The 26,981-nt window shown below is 40.4% G+C and overlaps 1 protein-coding gene across 1 annotated transcript in view; it reads right to left on the reverse strand.

Annotated features, from left to right (window-relative positions):
* The window catches only part of DNAJC1 (DnaJ heat shock protein family (Hsp40) member C1), a 214,785-nt gene that overhangs the window by 140,029 nt on the left and 47,775 nt on the right, over window positions 1-26,981 (reverse strand). Inside the window, exons 2-3 of the mRNA XM_040352505.1 lie at window positions 2,186-2,287; window positions 1,749-1,795 (exon numbers count right to left, since the gene is read on the reverse strand). Coding sequence (XP_040208439.1) covers window positions 1,749-1,795; window positions 2,186-2,287 — 149 coding nt within the window. The remainder of the gene's footprint in view (window positions 1-1,748; window positions 1,796-2,185; window positions 2,288-26,981) is intronic.

Here is a 26,981-nt window from a genome sequence, read left to right on the forward strand (position 1 = left end):
ATACACCTTCTTGCTTGGCGGAGGGGGGTGCCTCTACAATACCACCCAAATTCATGGGTTATGCAACCTGAAAATATCTTCATGTTATTCACAAGCTCTAATGCACTGGGAGCCAAGATCAGTAGGATCTCTTCAGGAATAAAAACGTAGGTTTGAGCATTCTGTGCGCTGACCTACGCCTTGTGTGTACTACTATGGCTATAATATACAGGTGAACATGACTGCTGTTGCAGTGGTGGCACTAGATAGATAGATTTGCAGAGGTGCATCAAAAAAGCTTATGTGTAAGGCATGCCACCATCCAAATTTGCATCAGTATCTTTTCAAGCAATCCCTTTTGGATTTTGAAAGCAAGTAACCAAATAGTATTTTTTTCTCCCTTTCTTGCCCATCACATTTAAGCAATCCATTTTGAATTTGTAAGTAACCAAAATACAGTATTTTTTTGTTCTCTCTTTTTTCGCCTATCACATTTAAGCAATCCCTTTTGAATTTGGAAGCAAAAAAAACAAATACAGTATTTTTTTCTCTCTCTCTTTCTCGCCTATCACATTTAAACAAGCCCTTTTGATTTTGAAAGCAAGTAACCAAATACAGTATTTTTTTCTCTCTTTATCGCATTTATCATTATCCAAAACGTAAAATTTGTTAGCTTAAAAACAAAGTAATCTCGTCTTCTAAACAGTATATATTTATGGTCACACTAAATAAGTGTCAAGCCCTGTACATACGATCCATCCGATGAAAACGGTCTGATGGACCGTTTTCATCGGTTAACCGATGAAGCTGACTGACGTAAAACACAACAACGTGCTGAAAAAAACTAAGTTCAACGCTTCCAAGCATTTGTCGACTTGATTCTGAGCATGCGTGGATTTTTAACCGATGGAAGTGCCTACAAACGATCGTTTTTTTTTTTTTCTATCGTTAGGTATCCATCGGTTAAATTTAAAACAAGATTGCTTTTTGTTTAACCTATGGATAAATAACCGATGGGGCCCACACACAATCGGTTTGGACCGATGAAAACGGTCCATCAGACCATTCTCATCGGTTCAACCGATCGTGTGTAAGCGGCCTCATAGGTTATTTTTTAGGGGGAGGAGGGGAGAATTTACAATGAAAATGTTGAAATATATATATATATATATATATATAATGCAGCATTGTTGAAAAAATTCCAAACACAGCAACAGTTAAAAAAAAAAAAGAACACACACACATCTATCTATCTATCTATCTATCTATCTATCTATCTATATATACACACACACATATAAATATCGATAGAGAGATAGAGAGATTAAGAGAGATAGAGAGAGAGATAGAGATAGAGAGAAAGAAAAAGAGGGAAAGAGAAATGTTTATATATATATATATATATATATATATATATATATATATATATATATATATATATATATGTGTGTGTGTGTGTTTGCATAGATAGATAGATAGATAGATAGATAGATCTCTATCAAACTATGGATAGATAGATAGATAGATAGTTTGATAGAGATCTATCTATCTATCTATAGATAGATAGATAGATAGATATACAATATATACAACATATAATTAAATTATATTATATAATATTATATTATATAATGATTATAACAGTAATCAATAAAAGGTTGATAAAATAAGAGCAAATATTGTGAAATTCAAAATATATCTGCAGAGCAATGGTTAAATGCAAGTGTAAGCACGTTTTTGGTAAAACACTGCAAAATAAGCATCCTTACCTTGCTCTTCTTTCTTCATCTTTTAATACCTCATATATTGCTACCAACTGAAAAAAATATAAGAAAGAAAAAAAAAGGTAAAAAATTTATAAAAAGAAGATCAGTCTAAAAATAAGAAAGATGGAATTATTTTATTAAATTGCAGTAATTCACAATTAGTGCTATTTTAGTGTAAACCAAATCACGTGTCCCAACCATCTAATTACTGCTGCACAGAAGGAAATAAATAATAGTGATAAAACTTTAACCGAGCCAATGATTGCCAACTGAAATCACAATTTATGAGCACATCACTTTAGTGAAAAACAAAAAACAAAAAACAGAAAAGCGAGCAAGCACGAAAATCATTTGACCATACAAAATTAAAACCAAAAAGACAGAATTCAAAAAGATAAATAATATATAAAATATACTTCGTAGATACGTTGAGGACTTACTTGTCTGAACTGAGTTTCTGCGTTTTCCTCCTTGTTCTTGTCTGGATGAAGTATTAAGGAGAGCCTGCGATAGGCTTTTCTGATGTCAGCAGATGAAGCATCCTGAAAAACAAGAAGAAGTGGGAGGGGGATGAGGGAAACACAAAGCAAACTTTTGTAGAGACTCTGAAATTCCCAGAGCCTCGTTAAGATGTAAAGATAGCCAACCAAGCACAGAACCTTAGGCAATGTAATTCGAGACGCCAGTGAACAAGCTAGAGTGACCCACATGAATGAACAATTATTCAGCCTAATTTCACTTTTTTATTTTTTTCAAATTCCCCACAAATATTGGACCCGACCCTTGCAAAGCAGATCTTGTTTTCTTTTGCGCTCAGAAATATTAACTAAAAAAGCATCACGAGATGTAGAAATCCCGGGACTTCATGACGTTTTATCCCAAGAAACATCCACAAGGTAAGAAGGGGAGGAAAATAAGGATTTTTTTTTTCCAGAATTTATACTCTATAATTGCATCACGCAAAATAATCAAATGATATATTTTGGACTTGTAGCTCTAGCAATCAGTCTCAGTGATGGTAGAAGTGTATGAACATTTTTAGCTAGGATATACGACCTTAACTTTGCAAAAGAGCACAAGAGTAAAATGAAACTTTGTCATAAAACAATATAATGGCAGAAGATGTTGAATAAAATATGCCATAACTGAGATTCTTATTAAAACGTGAGTGTGATTTATCTTTACTGTGACTAATGTTTGTTTACCATCAAAAGTAAAAAAAATACTGCCACAAACCTACAAATTAAGTAAAGATAAATTATAATAATAGACATAATTATACAGATTTATTTTAATTTCCACAATTAAGGCAAAAAAAAAAAAAACACTTAACATTCACCAGCCATTTTTAAAACCTCTACAATCACTCAAGTAGATAACATTGTAGTAGTTATATTATCAACTACTTTACCATTTTATTTTTATTTAAGCTTATACATTTTTAAACCACCTAAACTGTTTAGGTATGATTTGTTTTATTTTTTTTAACAAAGTATTATCTCTTTCTTTGATATATAAACATTAAATATATAACAAAAGGTCTCCCAGAGCACTTTGGGTTAGCTAAAGGAGCACAGTACAAACTGCACTGCTTATTTTAAGGCACAATCTGTCTGAAAAATTCTGTTAATGGGCCTGGAGCTGGAGGAGCTTCTTTCATCAAATATGACCAAAACGCATATCAAATCTAAAAAGGAGCTTAAGATGTATTTTAAATTTTGCAGTCAAATCTGAGAAACTCCCACTATATGTCTGTTACATGTTTCCCTTTTGCTCAGAATCCCTACAAGTTTGAAAAATATTTCTAACCTTCCTAGTTGTTTCTTTGAATCACGTTTATACAGTTTGTAAGCTATTCTGAAAAATTTCAAAATGCAATAGGACAGACTTTTTTTTTAATTAATTATATACAATATAATCACCCAAACCTTCAACGCAATCTCTACTTATAGGCTGTACTATAGGCACACAATTTTTATTTTTAATTTAGCCTTAAATATATAAATTTATTTTGTGTGTACGAAATGGCTTTGCAAACCAGATGACACTTGGTTAAAACAAGTGGTGACATCATCACTGTGCTGCACATACCGTGTGCAGAGAGTAGAGCTATAGGAAGGGAAGGGGAGGGAGGCCCAGCCACTTTAGGCTGCCTGCAGAAAACTACAGGAGGGGCGGATACAAGACCAGCGAGTGGTCTTTATTACAGGAAGCTCCTGCACAGAAACCAAGTAAGTGCAGGAGTCGTTTTATAATGGAGTACTGCACAGATCTGGGAAAAATACCCCAAAACACTAAGATTTAAGTAAGAACACACATGGATTTTGCATTTAGACAAAACTTGTTTAGCCCAAAGCTTAGCTTTAAAGTTCAATGTACTCAAAATCAGAATAAACAATATTGATATGTAATATTTCATTAACCTGACTACAATTTTTTTATTTATTTTTTCATTCTGACTAGAATAAAATAATTAGTGATGCACTGAAATTATGGCTGCCAAAAATTTTCGGCCGAAAATAAGGTTTTCAGCGTTGTGCCGACAGAAAAATAAGTGTCAATAATGGCTGCCGAAAATGACCACAATTTTACTGATATTTTTATGGTATGTTTTTCATAGGTCGTGTGACTCAAAATAATACATCAAAAAAGCAACATGGGTAAATTTTTGATGCGTTCTTGTTGCATCCTCAATGCATTTCAATAGGAGGTGCATTTTTGGTGTGGTTTGCCAAATGTAAACAAAAAATGCAGCAAGCAGGATTTTTAACACTGCCTCAAAAGCTGCCAATTATAGTCAACAATAAATGCATGACGATATGAATTAAAAAGTCGAATATAATACAATTATTTATAAAAAATACAATTTTATATATATATATATATATATATATATATCTATCTATATCTCAAAAAAATGAATGTCAATTTCAGTTTCGGTCAGGTAAATCCTGAATTTTTCGTCTCAAAATTTTCATTTTGGTACACCACTTCATAGGCCGATTCATCATTTATGGACATACTTCGGTTAGACATATGGTCAACCATCACAAACAATACAATACCTAAAATTTGCAGTAAACACAAGATAATTTTCAAACTGGACTCATTGGTCTTTAGACCACATATGTTCCTGTTGTATGATGACCAGGTACAAAGACAGACAGTAGTGCCGGCCAGGTCACCAATTTCTGTCCTAGGCTTTCAATATTCAGTCACTGTTAAGTGGACTTTGGTGGGCAGCTATAGGCATACCACATACCGTATGCTGCTACCTGCCTATAGTAATACCACCATGTACCATGAAAAATACTATTTCAACAAAATGCATCAATGTATTTTACTTTGATTGCATTTAATATAATTACCAGTGTTTCAAAAGGAGTGCAAGATAACTGCGAAACACTCAAAATGTTCCAACATCTAACACTCATGTCCAAAATTAAACTAGCCGCAAAGAATTCAAGTGACATACAAAGAAAATTACTGTAGTTTAACCCCTTCTGGATGGCATTCTGAGAATTTACAACATGATTTGTCTATCTGAAAGCCAAGCACACTCTTCTGTTATGACTCGATATGTTACAAAGCCTGACATACAATGATAATCACAACAGACTGCCATTGCAATAATAAAAGCTTAGGTAGCGCTTGTTGTTGTAACCTTCGCTTCCTTAGATTGTAAGCTCCTTGAGGGCAGGGACTGATGAAAATGTACAGTATATAAAAGGAATGTGTAAATTGTCAACACTAAATAAAGACCTGTAATAAATAATTACAATTTTTGCTCACTGGCACGTAAAAATAGTGGAAGATACATGGAAATCAACACACTTTTCAGTTAATCTCCACAAACAACCCTAATCCATTTCAAATTATCTTTAAAAAATTGTTTACATAATTGAGGGCTACAATAGGGCTTTTAATTTTGGCATACAATAAGCCAAGACTATGTACAGGATAAAATTCTAGTAAAATATTTTTTATTAAAATGTGTTAAACTGCAGTGTAAACATTTTAAGCGCATAAGTCTACAATGCAAGGGGGTAAATTTACTAAAACCGGAGAGTGCAAAATCTGGTGCAGTTGTGCAAGATAGTCAATCAGCTTCTAACTTCAGCTTGTTCAATTAAAGTCGTTGTAAAGGCAGGTTTTTAATCTTATGCCGCGTACACACGACCATTTTTCATGGCGTTTTAAGGTCATTAAAAACGATCGTGTGTGGGCTCCAGAGCATTTTTCATGACGTGAAAAATGGGCATTAAAAATTTACAACATGAGCTATTTTTTCGTGTTGTTTTTCACATTGCCGTTTTGTACGTCGTGAAAAACGTTCATGTGTAGGCTTTGACGACGTGAAAAAAACGTGCATGCAAAGAAGAAAGTTATGAGACGGGAGTGCTCGTTCTGGTAAAACTAGCGCTCGTAATGGAGATCGCACATTCGTCACGCTGTAACAGACTGAAAAGCACGAAGACTGAAAAGCGCGAATCGTCTCCCACCAAACTTTTACTAACACGAAATCAGCAAAAGCAGCCCAAAAAGTGGCGCCATCGGAATGGAACTTCCCCTTTATAGTGCCGTCGTACGTCACCGCGCTTTTCGCTCGAGCATTTTTTTTTACAATCGTGTATAGGCGAGGCAGGCTTGACAAGAATCACGTCTACAAAAAGGTAGTTTTTTCTAGACCATTAAAAATGGTCGTGTGTACGCGGCATCATGCATTCTATGCATTAAAGTGGAAGTAAACCCTCCTATCGTTTTCAGCCAAGGAAGCGGCCATCTTGACCACTGCTTAATCTGCAACTGCCATGATGCTGTACATGTGACCTATTATGAAACCAGCCATTGGATGGTTTGGCAGTTTGGTTGAGAGCACAAACCACAAACAAATGTGACAGCTAGCATTTCCGGCATGCCGGGAATGTTAACTGTTTTTGTAACCATCAAATTGAAGTGTTTACTTCCACTTTAAGTTACAAAGCCTTCTGTGTTCAGCAGCTCCTCTCAGCCCCGCCACCTAAAGCCTCGTACACACAATCGGATATCTAATGAAATCTAATCCGATGGATTTTTTCATGGGAAATATCCGATAAAGCGGACTTTTATTAGTCTTGCACACACCATTAGTCAAAAATCCGACCGTGCCAAAACGCGGTGACGTAAAACACTACGACGTACTGAGAAAAATTAAGTTCAATGCTTCCGAGCATGCGTCGACTTGATTCTGAGCATGCGTGGATTTTTGACCGATGGACTTCCACACAGACGATCGTTTTTTTATCCATAGGAAAAAAATTTAAAACATGTTCTATTTTTTTGCTCCAAAAAAAAGAAAGAAAACAAACCGATGGGGCCCACACATGATCGGTTTGTCTGATGAAAACAGTCCATCGGTCTGTTTTCATTGGACAAACCGATTGTGTGTACAGGGCTTAATACTTACCTGAGCCCCCTCTCGATCCAGCGATGTCCACAAATGCCTCGGTCATCCAGGACGCTCTCGCCTGATTGGCTGAGATACTTTAGCTCCTGCTGCTGTCAAACTCAGTTAGCCAATGAGGAGAGGGGGGGGGGGGCGAACCACGGCTCAGTGTCTGAATAGATACACGGAGCTTAGGCTTGGCTCGGGTGCCCCCCATAGCACTCAACAGGAGGGAGAGGCCAGGAGCGCCAGCCCCTCAAGAAGAGGAGGATGCGGGCTGCTTTGTTACACAGGGCAGGTAAGTATAACACATTTATTTTTTTAATAGAAAAAAAAAAATTCTCTTTACAATCACTTTAAGCTTTGACAAGAAAAAAAGAAAACTGGAAGCGGATTGGTTTCTATGCAGGAGCTGCACCAGATTTTGCACTATCTAGTTTTAGTAAATCAACCCCAAGGAGTATTAAAGAGGGTGAGAGCAACATTGGATTTCTTTTAAGCTTCGTACACACGATCAGTCCATCCGATGAGAACGGTCTGAAGGACCGTTGTCATAGGTTAACTGATGAAGCTGACTGATGGTCCATCACGCCTACACACCATAGGTTAAATAACCAATCGTGTCAGAACGCGGTGACGTAAAACACAACGACGTGCTGAAAAAAACAAAGTTCAATGCTTCCAAGCTTGCGTCGACTTGATTCTGAGCATGCGCGGGTTTTTAACCGATGGTTTTGCATACTAACGATCGGTTTTGACCTATCAGTTACCAAGCCATCGGTTAAATTTTAAAGCAAGTTTGCTTTTTTTTAACCTATGGTTAAATAACCCATGGGGCCCACACACAATCGGTTTTGACCCATGAAAATGGTCCTTCAGACCGTTGTCCTCTGGTTAACCTATTGTGTGTACGAGGCCTTATTTTCCATTAAATATGACAGCAAGCACGTCATTATATACCATTACAACCAATAAAAAAATCTTAAACATAAGGATCTATCGTAGAATAACATATTATTAATGGAGCAAGACAATTCAGCTCAGAAAAATCAGGACACCTCTGCCCTTGAAGGGGTTAAAGGGAATACCGAGTGAACACCACGGGGAAGGACATAAAGATATACAGATGTTCTGCTAATTTGTAAAAAAAAATATTAAGCAACAAAAGTAATAGACATGAGCAGCAACCAAAATACTAATACCAACAACAGCTTCTGTAAAGATGAATTTCAGGCCGAAATTCTTTTTGCAATATCCCTCGAGAAGGTCACACGTCTCTTTTGTATATTATAGTCACAATAGGAGCAACAATTGCCCTTTGTAACACAGTGTTTTCAATTACCTGAAAACCTTTTGCAACATGTAGAAATGTGTCAGATAAGAGTAAGGAAGATACGGATGGGATTCCCAAGGACTTTTATGGTGGAAGTATTTTGCATCGCAGTGCGTTTCATCTCTGCTGGTAAGACGCACGCCGACGACGAACAATTAAGTTGCTACATACGCTTATGGCTTGTATTGTTTTTTTTAAATTCTCTCCCAAACAAAGAAAACTTTGTTCAATGTCAACACATTCTGTAAAATGACAGATACCAAAGAACGATGACAACTATTTACATCCAGCATTCATCTAACCCCATCCTGCCCCTCCTCCTCAACACACACACCAAATGGTCTGCTGTAGGAGAAAAAAAAAAGTGCTGGCGTTTGCAGGAGCGTGCATTGCTATAGATCAGGGATATGCAATTAGCGGACCTCCAGCTGTTGCCAAACTACAAGTCCCATCATGCCTCCGCCTCTGGGTGTCATGCTTGTGGCTGTCAGTGTCTTGCTAAGCCTCATGGGACTTGTAGTTCTGCAACAGCTGGAGGTCCGCTAATTGCTTATCCCTGCTATAGATAGAGAGTGTTTTTTTTTTTTGCATTTTCCATTAATGTGTTCTGTTCAGGTCTTTAAATCCGTTTTCAGTCAAATATGATATACAGAAAATGATGCTTTGACCGTTTGCCAACCAGCGCACGACGATATACGTCGGCACAATGACGCGCCTATGAAAAAAGAAAAAATCCTGGACTGCCGCACTCCATTGAATGGGTCTTTATTGTGTAAAATCAATGTAATCCAATACAATGCAATCAAATTAAAAGTGGACAAAACAGGAATACAGTGGCTAATGCGTTTCACATCATGAGTAAGCATCTCACGATGTGAAACCTGTTAGCCACTGTATTCCTGTTTTGACCAATTTTTATTTGACTGCATTGTATTGGATTACATTGATTTTACAATGACTTGTGCAGAGCCAGCACCTGTCGGTTTGAGTAGGGCGGGAGAAACATACGGGACTAGAAGCTTGGAGAGCGGTAATCTTTCTTTCTACAATGACACGGCTGAGCAAATGGGCGTAAAGGTACATCCCCTTTCAAATCACAACACACGCCGCATGCTCCGTGACCGCAGACACTATGTCCGCCCGTCTCCCCTGATTGTGTCATGGAGCGATAGAACGGAGAGATGCCTATGTAAACAAGACATTTACCTGCTCTGCCTAGCAACATGACAGGGATATACTGCTCCCCGTCACCGGGAGCAGTGATCTCTGTCATGTCAGTGGTAGCCCACCCCCCCACAGTTAGAATCACTCCCTAGGACACACTTAACCCCTTGATTAGCCCCTAGTGTTTAATCCCTTCCCTGCCAGTGTCATTTACACAGTAATCAGTGTATTTTTAAAGCACTGATCGCTGTATAAATGACAATGATGTCAAAAGTGTCCGATATGTCCCCCATAATGTTGCAGTCACGAGAAAAAAAAAAAAAAAAAAAAAAAAAATCGCAGATCACCGCCATTACTATTTTAAAAAATAAAAAAAATGCTATAAATCTATCCCTTATTTTGTAGATGCTAAAACTTTTGCACAAACTAACCAATATATGCTTATTGCGATTTTTTTTAAATAAAAATATGTAGAAGAATACATATCGACCTAAACTGAAGAAAACATTTTTGTTTAATATTTTTGGGGGATATTTAGTATAGGAAAAAGTAAAAAAAAAAATTGCTTTTTTTTTTACAATTGTCGCTCTTTTTTTGTTTCTAGTTGTCAGGTCACCTGTGGCCAGATGACAAATGCACCCCGTTGGAGTCAGGGGTGCACCACAAGATAGTGAACCCTATAGCGGACTGCTGCGGATGGACAGGAAGCGTGAGCCCAGGGAAGACTCCCCAGGGCGCGGAGTCTAAGGTCCAGCAGGTGTTCACCAGAGCCTCTAGAGGTGAGGATGGCCTTCGCTGCAACTGAACCCAGGTCGCGGCCCCCCAGATCACGCTCCGTAGGGAGAGAAGGGAAGCAGCCAATCAGGACACAAGGGATCGTGAAGAGTAAGCCGAGTTCGGGGCAACAGGCAGACGAGGATAACCAAAGGACAGGCTGAGGGTCAGGGTCACAGGCAAACAGAAGTAGTCGGGGACAAGCCAAAATCAGTACACAGAGATATAAACGTAGCACACGGCAAGCAGGAACACAAAGCTAACAAACAACGTTGAACAGCAAAGCAGACCTGCAGTGCAGTGGTTAATATACAGTGCCTGAGGTGGGGCAGGGAGGAGAGATGATAAAACCAGCCAGATAAGGGAGTCTGGTCTCTAATGAACACATGGAGAGAAGGTAAGCTGCCAGACATACTACATATCCATGACAATAGTAGTACAAAAAAAAATAAAAAACTGCACAGGTGAACAAATACCACCAAAAGAAAGCTCTATTTGGGGGGGGGGGGGGGAGGAGGACGTAAATTTTGTTTGGGTGCAATGTCGCACGACCGCGCAATCGTCAGTAAAAGCGACACAGTGCCGAATCGCAAAAAGTGCTTTGGTAAGGAAGGGGGTAAATTCTTCTGGGGCTGAAGAGGTTAATGCTAGCAGAGACAGAAGCAATCTGTTTTTAACCAAGAGGCAACAAGAGCAAAGGTGGCGTTGGGCTTTCTTCTTACAAAGCCAAGCTTGCGCCACAAACAAGAACGCACAATGCTTGTAAACTAATGAATGTGTACAATTAGTATATACAGTAATTCATTTGAGTATTTCATTGTTTACACTGAGCTCAGACTTATTGTTACCCTTTTCTTATTACTCTGAACATTAAGGGATTGTAGCTGTACACATGGGACGGGGGATGCAGAACAGCGCACAGTACACCTGTTGTTACAGCTTCTGCTGGGTCACACTTCAATTGCTCTCATAAATGAATGGCTAAGTGCAATTCGGTCAGCACACAGCAACCCGGCAGTGCCTGGTGTATATGGACGTGTGTACAATGTGTACAGAGCTTTTAATGCCTGGTGGTTGGAGGGCACTTGGCAGGTGTAAAATCTCCTGCCAAGAGTCTTCCTTTGGCACTCGTGAGAACAATGCTTTATGCAGGTATGTGCTGCTCATGAGAAAAAAGCCTTAAACCATCATATCATTTTATTATATACAGTTTCGGAGTTAAATTAAAAGGAGAAATTTAATCTTTTGCATATATAAAAATGTCCCCAAACTAAACAAAAAATAAAACAATAAAAATGCAGAAATGTGCATTGATTCTTTTTTTTGCATTTGAGGTTGCAAAGTATTGTTCTGGCTCCTGCAGACTCTTCCTCCAGCCCAGGACTGTACAGAGGTATGGGCCTTCAGTTACGAAGCTCAACAACGTTATCAGTGGACTACAAATCTGGTGACTCTTCCTCCATTCCAGTACTGTACAGAGGTATGGGCCTTCAGTTACGGAATTCAACGTCGCTATCAGTGGACTACAAATCTGGGGACTCTTCCTCAAGCCCAGGACTGTAGAGAGGTATGGGCCTGCAGTTACGAAGCTCAACAACGTTATCAGTGGACTACAAATCTGGTGACTCTTCCTCCATTCCAGTACTGTACGGAGGTATGGGCCTTCAGTTACGGAATTCAACGTCGCTATCAGTGGACTACAAATCTGGGGACTCTTCCTCAAGCCCAGGACTGTAGAGAGGTATGGGCCTGCAGTTACGAAGCTCAACAACGTTATCAGTGGACTACAAATCTGGTGACTCTTCCTCCATTCCAGTACTGTACGGAGGTATGGGCCTTCAGTTACGGAATTCAACAACGTCATCAGTGGACTACAAATCTGGTGACTCTTCCCCAAGCCCGGGATTGTACAGAGGTATGGGCCTTCAGTTACGAAGCTCAACGTTATCAGTGGACTACAAATCTGGTGACTCTTCCTCCATTCCAGGACTGTACAGAGGTGTGGGCCTTCAGTTTCGAAGCTCAACAACGTTATCAGTGGACTACAAAATGTGGTGACGTGTGCTCCATGAGAACTACAGTTCCCTTGCCACAATGGTCGATGGGACTTTACAGCTCTCTGTACAGCAGGGAGAAGTGGGGGGGGGGGATGACTTGACAGTCAGAGGCTGTGGACTCTAACTATGTTTTATGTTACACCCTAGAGCCTAGTACACACTACTAGTTTTTTTTTTCGTTCAACCCAGTGGGCTGGGACAGCTCAGGAGCAGCCGCTGGCCAAACTATGTGATGTTACTACAGTGATCTTCCCAGCTATGCCATTATATTCTAACAGTGGGGGACAGCCCCCCTGCCAGAACACTCTGCTCAGCACTCTCAGCCATTGCCTGAGAGCGCTGATCAGGAGCCGATCGGCAGACCTTTATTCGGTAATGCCTCTTCGGCAGAAGCCAACTGAACGGCTAGCTTCTGTCAGACTGGCTGCCGTACACACAGGCCGAATATTGGTGGGTTTTTATTAGGCCAGCCGATGCTGCCCAACATTCGGCTCATGTGTACTAGGCTTTAGGCTCTATGCACACATTTTTTTAAAGCGGGGGTTCACCCTAAATAAAAAAAAAAAATTCTACCATGCCATCCAGCATACTAGCGCGAGCTACAGTATGCCTTTATTTTATTTTTTTGCGCCGTACTCACAGTTTAATCCCGTAGTTAAGTTTCAGACTCCCCGTGGGGAGTAGGCGTTCCTATGCAGAGGGGAACATGATTGACGGCCGGCTATGGCGCGTCACGCTTCCCGAAAATAGCCAAAATAGGACTTGGCTCTTCACGGTGCCTGCGCAGTCAGCTCCTAGTCTGTGCGCAGGCGCCGTATAGCGCCGTGAAGAGCCGAGTCCTACTCCGGCTATTTTCGGGAAGTGTGACGCGCCATAGCCGGCCGCCAATCCTGTTCCCCTCTGCATAGGAACGCCTACTCCCCCCGGGGAGTCTGAAACTCAACTACGGGATTAAACTGTGAGTACGGCGCAAAAAAATAAAATAAAGGCATACTGTAGCTGACGCTAGTATGCTGGATTTCATGGTAGAAACTTGTTTTTTAGGGTGAACCACCGCTTTAAGCTCCTGTTATAAGCATTTTCTTTTTTCTGCTCGTGGAGGCCAATGGTGTTATTTGATGTGTTCATGCACACTACTTTAGGCTATCACCAAAGGTAACTCCACTTTCATGTGAAAAAAAAAAATAGCAAATAAAATAAATAATAATAATATAGCGTGTACAATTGTGACTCAAGTCATAATTGAATGTTATTAAAAATGACCTTTCCTTTTCAATCTGCAGCTCTGTAATTTTCTGTAAAGTGCAATGCAATATGGCTACCTGGAGGTGTTCTGTACGCAGATGGTGAACTTGCACCTTTAAAGTGTTACTAAACCAAGGACCCTGCATTCACTATATCTGGTCTCCCACAGTACACAGAACACGGAAATGCAATTATTTTAGTAAATTTAACCCTATCTCATCAGCAGTCTTGTGACTTCTATCAGTGTCTGGTTAAAGCTTGTAGGAGGAGTTTTCATTCTGGCTTGATTGTCCCATCAGGCTGCAGGACCCCTCTCTAGAAGCAGTAATAATATACTGACACAAAGCAAATGTGCCAAGTATATTTATAAATGCTTCAAAGTCTACACATGTTAACTCTACTGTAGAACTCCGCTAAAAACAACAAACGTAATGGCTGAAAAAGGTAACTAATGCAGCAATCACAGCTAAGAATTGGAAAGCTGCAATAGAATAAATGTCTGCTTTTGGGTTAAATACTGCTTTAACGTGAATATTTAAACAATTTATTGTGTGAAGACTCTCACGTCTTTTATTAAATCAGCCTCAATGTGTTGGTGTGCTTGGGCTTGATAACGACTCACTCAAGCACGGAGCACAGTAAAAGGGGGAGGGGTTACCTTTCTCCCCATACTCCAGAAGCCAAGTTAGTTTAGGACTCTAATGGGTCCAGGATTTACAGTGTGTTGAATTAGCTGGCAGCACACCACATTGCACAAAGAAGAGATTTTTTTTTATTGTACTACACTAGAACACATGTGTCCTGGGGTGCCATTTAGACTGGATTTTGCTCGACGCAGAATTTTGAGTTTAAGTTAAAGAAGAAATTTCACCTGAAACAGTGAGAGGCCCTGTCACTGAGAATACAGAAAAATGTCACACAGGATTTTCATTTAGAATGCGATTTTTCCAGACTAGCATTTTAGGGCATAGAAGGGTGTGTATTTGGCGGTCTCTGGATTCTGCAGTTCTGGATTGGAAAATTCAATCCTGTGTCCGGGTTTTGCTAGACACCTGCAACCTGTGAAAACACAGGTGTGCAGGGTCTTTATATACTCAGGTCTGAGGATAGCTCAGAGCTTCCAGTTTGAAGACTGCTCCCAGTATGGGAGATGGAAGGTCTCACTCAGTGGTCAGAGGCCACAAGACAGAGGGTCTCATCGTGGGGTCAGAGGTGACCAGTTAGAAGCCAAGAGACATAGGGTCTGAGGGGTCGGGGTGCCCAGTCAGAAGCCAAGAGACATAGGGTCTCACCGAGGGGTCAGAGGTGCCCAGGCAGAAGCCTAGAGACAGAGGGTCTCATTGAGGGGTCAGAAGCCAAGAGACATAGGGTCTAATCGAGGGGTCAGAGGTTCCCAGTTAGAAGCCAAAAGACATAGGGCCATATTCTCATAGAAGTTACGATGGAGTATCTCAGGATACTCCATCGTATCTCCCTTTTCTGGACCGTGTATCTATGCGACTGATTCTTAGAATCATTTTCGCATAGATACACTGTCGGATCTTAAATGTAATGACGCCGGCCGCCGCTAGATGGCATTTACGTGAAGGACTCATTTGCGTATGCAAATGATCCTTCTACGCCGATTCCCGAGCGAGTTCGCGTCGCGTAACCGTCGCTAACGTCGTTTGCGTAAGCGGAAACTTACTCCTGCTATATGAGGAGTAAGTTTCCGCAAGTCCCACGTAGGCCATGTTACGGATGGCGTCGGGTCCGCGTCGTGTTTTTCCGTCGGGTACGTCATTTTCGTAAGTCGTTCTTGAATACGACTTTACGTCAATGACGCACACGTCGGCGTCATTGACGTTTTCCGCCGAGAACTGGAGCATGCGCACTGGGCTTTTTGAAGCCCGGCGCATGCGCAGTTCATTAGAATCGGGGGCGCGCTTAATTTGAATACAAGCCGCCCCCTTGGAGATCCGCCAGGCTACACCGGGGCATTTACACTCCGCCGTCCCAACTTACGGAGCAAGTGTTTGGGGAATACAACACTTGCTCCTGTAAGTTGGGACAGCGGAGTGTAAGTGCCTTAAGCGCAGCCCGCGGATTTTTAGAGAGAATATGGGCCATAGGGTCTAATCGAGGGGTCAGAGGGGCCCAGTCAGAAGCCAAGAGACATAGGGTCTCATCGAGGGCTCAGAGGGGCCCAGTCAGAAGCCAAGAGACAGCAGGTCTCATCGAGGGGTCAGAGGGGCCCAGTCAGAAGCCAAGAGACATAGGTTCTCATCGAGGGGTCAGAGGGGCCCAGTCAGAAGCCAAGAGACAGTAGGTCTCATTCCAGGAGTGAGGTTGGCTCATATTGGGGTGTTAGAAGAACCCCAATCCATAGGCTAGAGGTGGACTGTGCAGCAGGGTGCTGTGACTAGAGAGCCAAGTATCCAGGAGAGCTGGGAAACACAGTCAGAAAGCCTGGTAAGAGGTGAAGCGTGGTACAGCAGTTGAAGCTGAGTGAGCTTATGAGCCAGGTGGCTCAGCATTTTCCAGTGTTTGTATTCTGCAAAAGCTGAAGAAGGAAAACTTTATGTTGTGCTGTTTTTCTTTCTGCCATTTTATTAAAAGTGGGCAACCAGGCCCTTAAATAAAGTTCCTATCTGCCAAGGATTTACAAAACGCATCTACCACGAGAGCCAAATACCCCATGTCACACACCATACATTTAATTCCTTCATCCTGTCTCTAGGGGCACAAAATAGAGTAGAACTTTGTCTTATTTTAATAGGTGTTGTAGCTCCAGTTCTAGGGTAGTCAACAGCTTGCCATCCCATTCCCCCACTGCTGTCTGACCATGCTGTTCTGTAGGAGAAAATAAAAAATTAAGGCTGCTTGACTGCGCTTGCCTGTCTAACACCAGGGGGAGGGGGTGTCAGCAGGTCACCCTATACAGGGAACACATACACTGGGCTTGCAGCTCACAGCAAAGGGTTGCGCAACAGGTACGCCCACAAATTGGGCTTCATGAAGAGATGCAGCAAACAAGCAATAATAATAGAGATAAAGAACGTATTTTCTTGAGAACTGATCAAAGTTTCTTTTCACAAGCAGAGATACAGGACTCAATAGAGGAGCTTTAAATCCTCATGAGACTTATTTTTTAAAGCTCAACTCCAGCCAAAACTTTTGGTTTAGGCTTTTTATTTGCCATCCGTGTCCCTGTTCCAGGAAAGGCAGAGATGGGAAAGCTCCGACATAGATACATACAGGAAACAAAAACACATTTAAAAGTATAAGGAGGAAATGTTAGAATTTCTGATAACGGTTTTACTGCTGCCCACACCTTCAACCCTTATATATTGTAAAACAAAAAGAAAATCTGCACTGGACGCAATACCAGGCACTCCTATAAACATCCAACACAGTGCAGCGCATATATAATTAAAGTGCAACTAAACCCCGGACCCTGCATTCACTATATCTGGTCACCCACAGTACACAGAACACGGAAATGCAATTCTTTTAACTTTTAACTGCTAAATACCTTTTCTCATCAGCAGTATATAGCAGTCTTGTGACTTCTATCAGTGTCTGGTTAAAGCTTATAGGAGGAGTTTTCATTCTACTCTGACTGTCCTATGAGGCTGCAGAACCCCTGACTCTCTGTCTGGACAGTGCAAATTGGCTCTGTGCCAATCACATGCACCCTCCCAAGAAAAAAAAAAAATCTATTGCAATACACATCAAACTGAGCATGTGCAGAGTGCCTCCAAAGGCTCTGTCTCATCAGGAGACATATTGGGGGCAGTGGAAGAAGGGGAGGATCAGAGAAGACAAGATCAAACAGCCTTTTTACACAATGTGGAGGATTAACCCCTTAGGTTCCACAGTAAGTACAACAAGCATGCTTTACTGCATATACAGACTGATTTTACGGTTGTAGGTTTAGTAACACTTTAACCGTGTCCTTAAATAATATGTAAAATAAATAGATTGTGACAAAATAATGGTGCAAAATAGTGATAAATACACATTAAAAAGTGTCCATAAATAATCCAAACGTAAAAATCGTGAGAAACTCTTTTAAACCACCAGAAGGAAAACTAAATGAATAAAGTTCCAAACTCCATGATGAAGATGGAAAAGACTCCACGGATAGCTGAGGTGACACCAAAAACAACCTCACCAAAGGCTCACCAGAATGCCAGCGACCGCCTGTGCAGGGTGGTCAATAAGCACTCAACCAAGCAGTAAAGATGGACTCCAATGCCGGAGATGGAATAGCTGTACCAGCGCAGATCACTTTAGCCAATATAGGGACTCATCAAATAACCAGCTTAATCCAGCAAGCTGATTATAAACCCTTATATATTGTATGGATGTCATAGGGACAAGAAGGGACGTAAAATCTCCCCAATGGGAGACAGTCATTAAAAAAATTTAAAAAACACCTGACAAAAATTTGAACGCTATCCTAAATTAAAGTGTTACTAAACCCTGCATTCTGGTCTCCCACAGTACATGCATTTATTTTAGTAAATATAAACACCTTTTCTCATCAGCAGTATATAGAAGTCCTGTGACTTCTATCTGTTCCTAGTAAAGCTTGTAGGAGGAGTTTTCATTTTCCCCTGATCCTGGTCTGGACAGTGCTGATTGGCCCTGTGCTGATCACATGCACCCTCCCAAAAAAAAAAAAAAAAAAACTCTAGCAATACACACCAAACTGAGCATGTGCAGCCCGTCCCCTGGCTCTAAAAATATCAGGTTATTTTTTGGAGACAGTGGAAGCAGGGGAGGATCAGAGAGACGGGATCAAACAGCGTTTATACACAATGCAGAGGATTAACCCCTTAGGTTTCACAATGAGTATAACCAGCATGCTTTACCGCATATACAGACTAATTTTACTGTTGTGGGTTTAGTAGCAATAAAACAAAAAAAAAATGACTGGAGTTAGACAAAAGTATAGACTGGCTTTGATGCTACAATCATTCGGTGCTTGAATCATCCTCACATGCCCGACTGCCCTTTAATATGAAGGTTAACATATGTTTCACATAAACATAATACACCCGATGGTATGAACCACTATAAACTGCATAAGAGGGCTTTTTTTTTTTTACTTTATCAGCCATTATTATGTGTTGTTACTGGTATAATAAATAATGTGATGACACGGAGGTGTATTCTATACACAGTTCCAAGAGGAAGACATTATGGATTATAGTCGATAACTCTTCTCCCCATCATATCTTAATTATGATAATAACATATTAACAAAAGCAGCGAAGCAGAAAGACAGTATGCCGAGCCTGCCAGCCAGCAGGCTCTAAAGACTGATTCCAGGCCCCGATGTCAGGCCAGAGTCATAGCTTAAAATGCAGACTGCTCTATTAGCGGCTCCCAGATTTCAGCCGAATGACAGCAGAAACAAATATGTTTTGGCGAGATTGATAGTCCTCACTGTCTAATGCGGTTCAACAGCTACACGGCAAGGCAAGGGTGCAATTTCTGTAATGGCTTCGTAAACACATATGCAATAGACAAGAAAGGGAAATGTACACAGTTCCATATGTATGTTTTTTTATGACCGTTTTCAACATGTGCTTTTTGGTATGCCTGAAAGCATTGTGGACGCTCCGAGAAACACTGCATCGCGGTTTCTGCCTTTCTCAAGGATACCGTGGGCCAAAAGTTCACAAGTAGGAATTTTATATTTGTAGCGCCTTCTTTCAAAATCACACAAAAAAAAAAAAACGCTTTATCGGGTACGGTTCTGCATGCTTTTGTTTGCTTTGCACATTTTCATGTTATTGCAAACAAACTGTAGCATGCAGTAATACGTTAATGCAAGGCATTGAAGAAGAAAAATGTGACCTATTGACACCAATAAGAACTAGTTTAACTGACAAGCCAACACAAGACGCACACCCGTGTATATAAAGCAAACGTATATTAGAAAATGGTTCTATGAACAAGGAAGGTAGTTTTTTGTGGGGCACGTTAAAGCGGTAGTTCCCCCTCCAAAAAATTGTTACCCTTAGATTGTTGCTCATTTTGTCTAGGGGAATCGGCTAGTTGTTTTAAAATCGAAGCTGTACTTACCGTTGTAGAGAGCGATCTTCTCCACCGCTTCCGGGTTTGGTCTTCGAGTATGGGCGTTCCTTCTTGATTAACAGGCTTCCGACGGTCGCATCTATCGCGTCACGATTTTCCGAAAGTAGCCGAACGTCGGTGCGCAGGCGCCGTATAGAGCCGCGCCGACGTTCAGCTACTCGTGACGCGATGGATGCGACCGTCGGAAGCCTGTCAATCAAGAAGGAACGCCCAGACCCGAAGACCATACCTGGAAGCGGCGGATAAGATTGCTCTCTACAATGGTAAGTACAGCTTCGATTTTAAAACAACTAGCCGATTCCCCTAGACAAAATGAGCATCAATCTAAGGGTAACAATTTTTTTGAGGGGGAACTACCGCTTTAAAGTCATAAAGAACATATTTCCACTTTGGCAAGTCATGTTGCTATTACATTAAAACCTTGGTTTGAGTGTAACTTGGTTTGAGAGCGATTTGCAAGACAAGCAAAATGTTTTAATACATTTTGCCTTGATATACAAGCGATGTCTTGATATAAGAGTAGCGTCATGTCACAACGGAGTATAAAAAAAGAAGAGAGGAGCCTCTAAGTGTAGCAATATGGTTACATTTAATGAAGGTACAACATTTAGCAACTTATTGCTACACTTAAGCCCCATACACACAATCAGGCTTTTGCCCAGCCAAACTCACATTAGAATTTCAATGGAATTCCATCGGAGTAAAAGAGAACATGTTCTCTTTCTAAACTCTGATGGAATTCATCGGAATTACTCCGATGGGGCATACACACGGTCGGAATTTCCGATGGAAAAAGTCCGTCTGACTTTTTCCATCGGAAATTCCAATCGTGTGTACCGGGCTTTAGAGGGGCCTCTCTTCTCTTTTATACCCTGTAAAAAAATGCTTTGATATACAAGTGCTTTGGATTACAAGCATGTTTCTGGAACAAATTATGCTCGCAAACCAAGGTTTTACTGTACTATACATTCAGCATTGAGGAAAAACAAAAACAGAAGTGTTGGCATGCTATGACTGACATACAAGGACAGTGCTTTGTAAAACCTACAGGATCCCAGGCTGCCATCCTCTAGATAAGGGGTCTCCAAATTATGGTCCTCCAGTCGATCTGGAAATACAATTCCCATTATGACCCATCATTCTAGCTCTCTTGTTATCTCCTCCCATGCTAGTCTTCAGGACTTTTCCAAAGCCTCTCCCATCCTCTGGAACTCCCTGCCCTGGTTTGTCCGATCAGCCCCTAACCTCTCCACCTTTAGGAGATCCCTGAAAACTCATTTATTCAGGGAAGCCTATCCCACACCCACCTAACACCCCCATCAAATCATTCTCCGCAGCCATTACCTTTTGTACCACCACCCCCTCCCTTTAGAATGTAAGCTCTACAAGCAAGGCCCTCCTGTCCATTCTGTATTGAACTGTACTGTAATTGTGCTGTCCCCCCTCTACATTGTAAAGCGCGGTGTAAACTGTTGGTGCTATATAAATTGTGAATAATAATAATTCGTCATATCTGTGAATGTAAGTTTTACAATGCGTCATGGGACGTGTAGTTCTGCAACAGCTGGGGGGCCGTAGTTTGGAGCCATCTAGCTCATGGCTGCTCAACCTGTGGCCGTCCAGCTGTTGTCAAACTACAATTCCCAACATGCTTCTGCCTTTGGGAGTCATGCTTGTAACTATCAGCCTTGCAATGCCTCATGGGACTTGTAGTTCCATAACAGCTGGAGGGCCACAGGTTGAGCACCGATGCTCTAGCTTGACTCAAAGTATAAAGATGAGCGTTCCATACATACATGTTGGATCAGCAATTCACTAGGCATTGAAGCTGATGGAGGAGGATGAAATCCTGGAGAATTGAATTTCTTGTCCGTGACAGTAATTTGCATGGAGCTCTGTGGGAGATTTACTAAAACTGGTGCATGCAGAATCTGGTGAAGCTGTGAATAACCCAATGAGCTTCTAGGTATTGTAAAAGCTTAATTACACAAGCTGAAGTTAGAAGCCGATTGGCTACAGCTGCATCAGTTTTAGTAAATCTCCCCCTCTGTGTCCGGAAAATGGAGACAACATTGAATTTGACATTACAAAATAATTCTGGACACTGACCCAAAGTAATAATTAAAGCCGATTGTGTGCATTGCACCTGCCGAATTACCACAAAAAATACAGGGGTTGATTTACTAAAGGCAAATGAACTGTTCACTTTGCCAAGGTAGGTTGCAGTTTGCATGGGGATTTTCTGGAGAGCTTAGTGTATAAAGTGAAGATCTGATGATCATTCAACCATATTCAAGCAAAAATGCTTTTCTTTTAACATTTTCCTTGAACATGGGTATACTTTAAAATTACACCACATTCACTAAGCTCTGGGGAAAATTCCCATGCAAAGTGCAACATCCCTTGCAAAGTGAACTGCCTTTTTGCCCTTAACAAATCAATCCCACAGTTTTCAAGAAGACTTTTCTCTGTTTGGTGAGAAACAACTGTGGTCATCTGTGGTTCCCCCCTCCATCCACAAAATTACCATCTTCTTTGTCTGCCTCCAAAACAGTCATTTTGGGTTGCCTGGTTTTGCCTAATAAGAGGACAGATGAAAGGTGCTTCAGGCAACATGGTGGGTCAATGATTGGAGGGCTTGCCTTGCAGAGCCGGGCTTGGATTTGATTCCATGCAAGGACACAGTCTGCATAGATTGTGTGCTCATGCCCTGTGTGGGTCTCCATCAGGTGCTCAGGATCCCTTAAACAATCCAAAACTTTGTGTGTGTGTGTGTGTGTGTGTGTGTGTGTGTGACTGTGGAAGCCACATTAGAAAATGCTCCTCTGGGGCCAGGGAACGATGCAAATTATTCTCTCTGATGGACAGAAGAACTGGTCAGCAGCACCTCACTCATGGGTATTCTCCAACTTAGCCTTTTTCAACCAGGGTGCCTTAACCACTTGACCACTGGGCACTTAAACCCCCTTCCTAAACAGACCAATTTTCAGCTTTCGGTGCTCTCACAAATTGAATGACAATTACTCAGTCATACAACATTGTACCCATCTGAAATTTGTCCTTTTTTTTCACACAAATAGAGCTTTCTTTTGGTGGTATTTGATCACCTCTGCGGTTTTTATTTTTTGCGCTATGAAAGAAAAAAGACTGAAAATTCTGTAAAAATAAAAAACAAATTCTAGTTTCTGTCATATTAGCAGGTTATTTCTCACACACAGCATATGCATACCACAAATTACACCCCAAAACACATTCTGCTATGCCTCCCGAGTATGGCGATACCAAATGTGTGAGACTTTTACACAGCGTGGCCACATACAGAGGCCCAACACGCAGGGAGCACCTTCAGGCGTTCTGGAGCACCCAGGCCAATTCTGACATTTCTCTCCTACATGTAAAAATCCTCATTTATTTGCTAAAAAATTACATAGAAACCCAAAACATTATATATGCTTTTTTATTTTCAAAGACCCTAGAGAATACAATGGCGGTTGTTGCAACTTTTTATCTTGCACGGTATTTTCGCAGCATTTTTTTTGAACGCGTGTTTTTTAAAAAAAACTTTTGTGCTTAAAAAAAAAAAAACAGTAAAGTTAGCCCAATGTTTTTGCATACTATGAAAGATGAAGTTACGCTGAGTAAATAGATACCGAACATGTCACCCTTCAAAATTGCACACGCTCGTGGAATTGCGCCAAACTTCGCTACTTAAAAATCCCCATAGGCGACGTATTGGAGTATTGTGGAGTATTGAGGGTATTGTGGGTATTGCAGAGTATGGGGGGTATTGCAGAGTATGGGGGGTATTGTAGAGTATTGCGCAGGGATGGATGGCTGGATCTGTGACTGCAATTGTCACAGATCCAGCCCACAGTGCTGCTGCTGCTGCCACCCGCTCCCCCCTCTCCTCTCCTCTCACACTGTACCGAACGGTACAGAGATGAGAGGGAGGAACCGGCGTCATTACATGACGCCAGTTTGTTTACAAGTAATCGCGCCGTCATTGGACGGCGCGACCACGTGGTAAGGAGCCGCTTCCATTGGCTCCTTACTGCGATCCTTGTTGCTGCGGGTCACGTGGACCCGGCGAGCGCCGGTGATCGCGTGTGCGCGGCCGCTCGGGGCGTGCGGGTCTGATTCTCCAGGAGGACGTATATTGACGCCCTCCCAGAGTAAGGGAACCGCCTTGTAGCCGTATTTCGGATATAGGGCGGTTACTAAGTGGTTAAGGTTTCTTCAGGGGTGCCTTGGTAAAATGTCGAAAAATTACCCCAGAATTGTATACAAGCCAGAAGATGGATGAAGCCTGCCTTTTAGTTACACAAAGCCACAGGTTCTCATTGTGTGCCCTTATCCAATGACCCTCTCTATCGGCTCTGGAGCCACATTAGTGGAGTGAAGAAAAATTGAGGGAGAAAAGAAACATTGGAATACTAGTTAGTACCAGTGTGCAAAAAAAGTGTATTGGATTTGGAAGAATACATCACCTCTAATGTTGGGTGTCCTACGTGTGTGTGGATGTTGATGTATTATAAAAAGGCTATTAGAATCGTTTTTTAAATTTTAGAATGGGATGCCCCGAGACTACCCATAATTTTAGAGGGCACCTTGAGATGGTCCATGATTTTAAAAGGGTGCTTTGCCCGAATAAAGGTTGAGAAACACTGCTCTAACTTGTATGGAAATGTGCAAAAATGCACAAATGAAGGAAAAAACTTTTAATCCCATTACAAATTTCTACTTCTGACTTGAACAAGAAATCTTTATATATTATCTAACAGGAGATAACTAAATTGCAATTTAAAAAAATACTGTAGTAGATATTCCAAAATTATTAATAACAAATATTTTCAGTACAGTAAAACTTTGGTTTGCCAGAATAATTAGTTCCAGAAACATGCTTGTAATCCAAAGCACTTGTATATCAAAGCATTTTTTTTACAGTGTATAAAAGAGAAGAGAAGCACCTGAAAGTGTAGCAATATGTTGCTAAATGTTGTACCTTCATTAAATGTAACCATATTGCTACACTTAGAGGGCTCCTTTCTTCTTTTTTATACTCAGTTGTGACATGGCACTACTCTTATATCAAGACATCGCTTGTACATCAAGGCAAAATTTATTAAAACATTTTGCTTGTCTTGCAAATCGCTCTCAAACCAAGTTACTCTCAAACCAAGGTTTTACTGTGTTTCCAAATATCTGGTTTTGAAAAAAAAAAAGAAGGGCAAGAGTATAAAAATGTTCCCAATATATATATATATAATTCAAAGTGTAAAAATGCTAAATGACATTACAACATTCAGACATACAAAATAATACGTGTAACTACTACACAAATAAAGAAATATATAACAAGAAGAGTGGGAGATATTCATACATGTCAAACTGTCCAATTTAAAATCTCAAGCACATCACTCTTCTGAAAAATATTTAGCCATCTAAACTACAATATAATGTATAATATAATGTATTTCACATGTCTTCCCTTTGTTAAATTTTTGCTCTTCAAAAGTATTTACATTTTTCTAAATGTTCTCTGTACCACGATGGAAAAACCAGAAAAACGTAAACATTTTCAAACACGATGAAACCACATGAAGCACCAGGCGAGCAGCCTTGAATATGATATGGGTATGGTGTGTACTGGATGGAAAAGACACAAGGACCCAGGCAAGATTTGGAAGTGCTGAAGCTCCATCTAGAGGCCCTTATGATGTTACCACCAGAGAAATGCCGAGAGGAACACTTGGAAAACGTGGCCAGGAACAGCTTCACTGAATGTTTCTATAAAAATGGATTTTTGCAATACGGAGCTTTCTGCAACCAAAAAGTAAATATTTGCACAAAGCGGTTTTGCACGTATGAAATATTAACATGTATGGCCAGCATTAGATTGGCCACATTAGGTTTTTCTGGGTTGCATTGGCAGAATAAAATAAAAACAGCCTTGTTTTAGCTTATATAGTCATCACCTGAATTTACTGTAATAAATGTTTTCAGTCTAGGGTTTGTTTTTCAAAATACATTTTATATATATATATATATATATATATATATATATATATATATATATATATATATATATATATATATACACACACACATATATACACATCGTGTATATATATATATATATATATATATATATATATATACACACATACACACACACACACACACACACACACACACAGTGTGGATAATATATCTTTTTTTTTTATATATATATAAATGTATCTTGAAAAACAAACCCTAGACTGAAAAAAAGTACTGTATGTACTTGAGTATAAGCCGACACGAATATAAGCATTATTTTGTGGAATTTTATTTACTGGGACTTTTTATGTGTACCCATTTGTACTTCCTGTTTGGATACCTCTAAAGTGCAATATATTTTTTGATTTTTGTGATTTTAAATTAAAACTTTTTTACACTATGGAGGAGGTGTTTCTCCTTTTTTTCTCTTTTTTTCCTCTGATTGGAAATTTTTGGAGCATTTCCCCTACACCATCTCATTGGAGATCCCTGTGACTATACTCACCAGCTTACAATTGGATTTCACCTGGAACATCAACACAAGGAGTCATATCCACGACGGTGTCCAAGGAGGGCGTTCGGCCCATACAAGCCTTTAGGACCCACCCACCGTACGGTGAATCATGGGTCAACATCAGCTGGTAAGCGTATTTAACCTATTTACATGCCAAGGAATATCTGCCTGGAGATGTGATGTTTCTGACAGAGGGGACAATATATCTGTATGCATCCATGAGAATTTAAAGACCATCATTACATGTACATGGGACTATACTTTTCACATATCTGTTTGATTACAGATTCACTTGGTTTTTGGTTTATTTTATTACATTGTTTCAATTTACAGTATTTTCATTCATATATTTGCTTGAGCAATATATAATCCAAGGTGGATCCCTTAATTTTTAATTTGAATTTTTTTGGCGCTGCATTTTTTCTTTCTAATTTTCGAATATAAGCAGAGGCACCTAATTTTACCACAAAAAACTGGGAAAACGTATTGACTCAAGTATAAGCCTAGGGTGTCCATCTACATGCCTCACTGTGTCCATGTGCATGACTCACTGTGCCCATGACTCGACTTATGTTTAACATGGGACTATATAGAA

This window comes from Rana temporaria, chromosome 5 (assembly GCF_905171775.1).
Source record: "Rana temporaria chromosome 5, aRanTem1.1, whole genome shotgun sequence".
NCBI lineage: Eukaryota > Metazoa > Chordata > Amphibia > Anura > Ranidae > Rana > Rana temporaria.